The sequence below is a fragment of the Papaver somniferum genome, chromosome 11 (assembly GCF_003573695.1).
Source record: "Papaver somniferum cultivar HN1 chromosome 11, ASM357369v1, whole genome shotgun sequence".
In the NCBI taxonomy this organism is placed as follows: Eukaryota; Viridiplantae; Streptophyta; class Magnoliopsida; order Ranunculales; family Papaveraceae; genus Papaver; species Papaver somniferum.
In genome coordinates, this window is record NC_039368.1 from 10,726,911 (window position 1) to 10,732,060 (window position 5,150).

At 39.1% G+C, this 5,150-nt stretch overlaps 1 protein-coding gene across 1 annotated transcript; it reads left to right on the plus strand.

The window, feature by feature from the left end:
- Positions 1-2,431: 2,431 nt before the first annotated feature.
- On the plus strand, positions 2,432-4,156 carry LOC113322197 (putative F-box protein At1g47790). The gene has a single exon (XM_026570239.1). The coding sequence runs from the start codon at positions 2,472-2,474 to the stop codon at positions 3,825-3,827; it is 1,356 nt and encodes a 451-aa protein (XP_026426024.1). The 5' UTR covers positions 2,432-2,471; the 3' UTR covers positions 3,828-4,156.
- The last annotated feature ends 994 nt before the right edge of the window (positions 4,157-5,150 follow it).

Below are 5,150 nucleotides of genomic sequence, written 5' to 3' on the forward strand. Positions count from 1 at the left end.
TATCTGACGAGCGCATTTACTAGCATGTCGTCCACATACACTTCTTGAGTCTTGTGGATCCATTTTGCGAATATCTTTTCCATCATCCGTAGCACCTGCATTTTTCGATCCAAAAGACATTCTAGTGTAACTGTATAATCCTATGGGTACAAAGAAAGAGTATGTCTCTTTCTCCTAACGGGGATGGCTCTTTAATCTCCTTAGCATTCCCATTTTCGTCCATGCTTTCGCTAGGTATCACTTTACCTTCTTTCGCTCGTACCATATATACTTTGATTTCCTCTTCTTTCCTTAATTCTCGCTCTTCTCAATCTCTCTTTTCGCTTCTTCGCTCCTCCTTCATAGTTTTCGACATCCGCCTGGTTACAGGATTTCGCTCTCTCTGCAACAACTTGGATTTCACCTATTCCACTTGGCATTCGGAAACTTACGCATTGATGTAGTGGAGATGCTGCACCTTTTATACCATGGACCCATGGTCTCCCCAAAAGCATGTTATAGGGTGGCTCCACATCCACTACGCATACGGTTACCTGGGTTTCTACTTCGCCTAATGGTATGTTAATGATCACTTCTCCCTTTGGTTTTGTTGCTGCTTTGTTGAAACCATGGATGTTGTACGTAGACGGTGTCAGGTCCGCGTCGTTATAGCCCATTGCTTTGAAAGTGTTGTAAAACAGGATGTCAACTGAGCTCTCTATATCTACTAGAGTCCTTTCTATCGCCCATTGTCTGACTCTTTCGCATCATTATCTTTCTTCATTCTCTGTGCCGGTACAGTAATCACCAGTGGATCCATTCACCCCCACTTCTTTGTGGTATATCGTCTGCTTCAAACGCGATGGTCTGCTTCTGTCAATCCTTGAGATGCGAGGTCTTTTCGACAGTCATGATCTTTTTTCCCTCATAATCACGTTTATGGATCTTCCATGTGATTCCTGCATGAAAATCATGAATATGTATTTCTGATTTTGTTATCATATTACACTACAGCTGCCTGCTTCCTTTATTCGCTTCAATGGTCTTTATCATTCCTTTGATAATATCTCCTTCCCGCGTTCGCATACTTGCGTTGATTTGCTTTGCTTTTCCCATGAACCTGTTTCTCCTTTGTTCTTTAGATTACTCCAATTTTCCTGTTCCTGAAATGATATCTTTCCCACATATTCAACCAATGGATTCTCCTTCTCAGATGAAAACTTCGAAAAAATTATCCAAAAATCTTTATGCTAATGAATTTTTAAGCGAAAACCATCACACAGTTTCGAAAATCCATCTCTATACTACTCTTTGAAAGCTCTTTTTTTCTGAAAACTAAGAAGAAAATTGTTTGAAAACTTCAACCAACAGGTATAATCTTCACTCTCCCTGTTTCTAGCGCCAAAATATAGTTGCAGGAAATCCGACAACTACACCCTACTGATAATCTAAAGAATAAGTTATGAAAACATGAAGAACACTTAGAAGAATTTTATTAAGTTTTAGAAATCAATACAAGAGATAGAGCAAAACCCTAACTTGGAAAACAAATAACACTCTCTCTCTCTCTTAAAGTTCTATCCTATCTCAACAAAAAAGATCTCCCCCAACTCAGTGGTGAAAGGTCCCTTATATAAAGAATTACAAAGTGGATGACAGCTAATAAAGCCCCTCTTTTCGGAATTCTTGTGCGATGACTTCGCACATTATTAATTGGATCTTCTCGCACGTGCTCTTCAGCTTCGCTCAGTCTTCACACTTCACTCGTGACTTGGTGACGTCATGCGTTCCGTCATCCTGGGTTTGTAATGTGCGAACTTTTTCGCTCCCGTATATTGTGATAGATTCGTACAGTTAATTGAGTGTGCGATATTTTGCCCCTACAGGTAGGGATAGAGGGCAATGCAGAAAATGATCGTTATCGATTCAGTCTGTATGTAGCATAGTCGTAGTCGACTCGATAGTAGACATTCCATGAGAACGCCATCTATATGTTTCCCAATGTTGTACATGTCACCAATGCCGTCGTGCAGCATTCTCCATAAGAACCGATGATTCCTTGGAGGTATTTTTCTTTTCTTTTTTTTTCCAAATTTTTATCTAAGGAAATGAGCAATCATTGCGAGCAGAGGACTCACCTGAGTGGTCCGCCAAGATGTGAGTTGCAACCATGGGATCAAATAACATTTGAGAATTCCATGAGTGGATGCAGCTTGCTATGATAAATAAGGTCACCAACTTAACCAAATATTGGTTGAGTACGTATCCGTTACCAATGACCCATCAGTGACCCATAAGCAACCGTCTTTCGAACCATGAATGGAATTCTTCTACCAAGTTAGTAACAGATCAGTTTCGAATAAAACGGCTTTGAAGTTATCGTCGACACGGCCATGAAAACGTTTTTTACTTATAAAATAGAAAATTCTCCCTAGGAGAAGATTAGATAAGATCCAAATCGAAGGAGACAGAGAGAGTGAGAGAAGAGAGGAATGGCGGCAGCGAGACCATTGTTGAAGAAGATTACTCCTGTACTGCAGAGGAGTCTTCTTCTACCTAATTACCCAGGAATTCAAAGTAGGATTCGTCGTCCTACTCCTTATCTTAGAGCAGATGGAAAAGATAAAATACTAGGAGATGTGAAAAGAGAAGAAATTTGGGGAAAATCGGTTGCAGAGTTGTGGAAGGGGGAGATTGAAGACGACATGGATTCAAGGTGGATGGATTGGGTGGAATTAAGGCACAAATTATGGAAACAAAAGGATGAGGAGCAGCAGCGGAGAGACCTACAGGTGAGATGGTCATACTTACGAGATTATTTACATGAGGCAGGGTTTGAAACTCATAATCATAGACCACTATTAACTATGAAATCACCAGAAGGTGATGATCAAACAATTATATTCACAATCGGTTCACCTGATTTAGGGTTACAAAGTATGCACAAATTAGTATTGGATCGTGGTCCTTTTTATTCCTATGATTTGCCTAAACAAGCTGTTAATGGTTTGCTATGTTTTGCCACATGTAACATGGAGGAATTTCTCATATATAATCCTATGACTGGTGAGAAATTACCTTGGATTGAGACTACTATAAAAGTAAATCAGGGCGAAGAGAATAGACGCATAGTTGACTGCATTGAACTTGGATTTGATCCTGTTAACAATCAACATAAAGTCATTTGCATATCAAGTAGCAGATTGAAAAAATATGCTACTGATAAGGACGGTTTGCCGATATCATCTGATCAACAAGTAGGAGCCGAAGATCAAATTGTTGAAGTATTGACTGTTGGAGAAAATACATGGAGAAGAATCGAAGCTGTCCCACCTTATCGTGTGGGAATTGGGAGGGAGGAGTTGGCTAAACCTGTTTATGTGAACGGTAATATATATTGGCGATTCCGGTATGTTCGCAAAGGTGAAGTAATAATGGGATTTGATTTTGGAACTGAAAGTTTTAGAGTCATTCCAATCCCTGAATTCTACACTGGGGAGGATCCTGAGGACGATTTCAAATCTTTTCAACCTATTGAATTGATGGAATTTCATGGGCGCATAGCTGTACTAGACCGTGTATGGGGTTATGAAAGTGCGCTATGGGCAATGCAGGAGGATGCAGGTGGTAACATTGAGTGGAAAGATGAGGAGATATACATACCTTATTCTTGGAATGTAAGACGAGATCCTTCTGTTGCAGCTCTTACCGGGACGAGTCATATTTTCATACAGCCAGAGTATACAGACAGTATCTTTTATTACAACCTCGACACAAAAAAGTACTTGAGGTTTCCAATCTCTCCCGATCGTGATCTTGTTACTTGGGAAAAGACACTACAACTGTAGTGAAGAACCTCTTATCTGTCAGTACAGGGAATAACGAATGCAGCATGTTATGAATGTTGCAGGTGATTGGATTATGATATTATCCTTTACATTTCAGTTTTATACATCATAATAGCTCCCATGTCTGGTGTTTCCTTTGCTTTTAGCTCTAAATGAATAAGTTTGTGTAGGTTTGAATCTGAAATACTAAGTTATAGGTTTGGTTAGACAAAGGTATCTGAATGGCTTATCAATAGAGAAGTTGTTCTGTATGGGAGAGTACTGTGGAGGCACAAGAACCCTTCAAAAACATTAATCATAATATCATTTAAGTGTAAATTCTTGCCGAAGCATGATTGACGACTAGAATTTGAAAGCATGCTTATATTATTGACACCGACAGTTGCAACCTATATGTTAGTATTTTGGCTGCAGCAACCATTTTGATGGCACTGTTATCCGGTGTTCAAACTACTAACCCTCTACATCTTCAGGTTGGCGCAGAATTGATTAGCTCAAATGAGATTCATTTTTGCTGAAAGTATTGATCACGGTGACCAGTCACCTCTGATTGTAAATTACAGTCATTATTGGTGTTGCTTTTTTTTCTTCAATATTTTGCAGCTATTATTGTGAGGTGTCTCACTTTATGAATGATTCGGATGATTGTAGTATGATAGTGTAATATATCATATACAGCTCCAGGTCTAGTGTTTGTGTTTCTTTTCTTTTTAGCTCTAAATGAATAAGTGTATGTCGGCTCAAGTCTGAAATACTAGGTTATAGGTTTGGTTAGACAAGAGTATCAAAGATGGAAATTAAGCTGGTTTACTAGTACACCTCTATCTACTGGTTGACTATACATTGATAAATCCGATTGGTTGTTGATCCGATTTATATTTTTCCCTGATGGGTTTATTGACTTATGTTTGGGTGAATGCCTATAGAAACTTGATGTATAATTTTGAGTTTTGTTTTGGTTTAGAGAAGAGAGAGAGTGAGAAAGATAGATTCAGAGAGGGTTCATTAGAATTATAATTTACAGTGAAATAGATATTCTGCAGCAAAGACAAATCGTGCATTTTAAAAATCGGATTCTGCAGTATCTACATAATTTCAGGCTGATGAATTAGCAGGAGGAGTTCCGGATAGGGAATTCAATGTGATTTCTCTAATGAGGAGAAGGAGGTCTGCTATTGTTTGTTGTGGGCACATGGTTTTCTGCAAAGAGGTGCCCTTTCAGTCGGCAAGTTTCTTCAACGAAGTCTCCTGTGTGTATGAAGACAGCCCGGTTTTTGGCAATCAACTTCAAGATATATACTTATGGCATATTAGCGACGTGGT

Excerpts from the sequence above, each read along its gene's own strand:
- LOC113322197 (XM_026570239.1), top strand. The coding sequence starts at position 2,472 with ATGGCGGCAGCGAGACCATTGTTGAAGAAGATTACTCCTGTACTGCAG.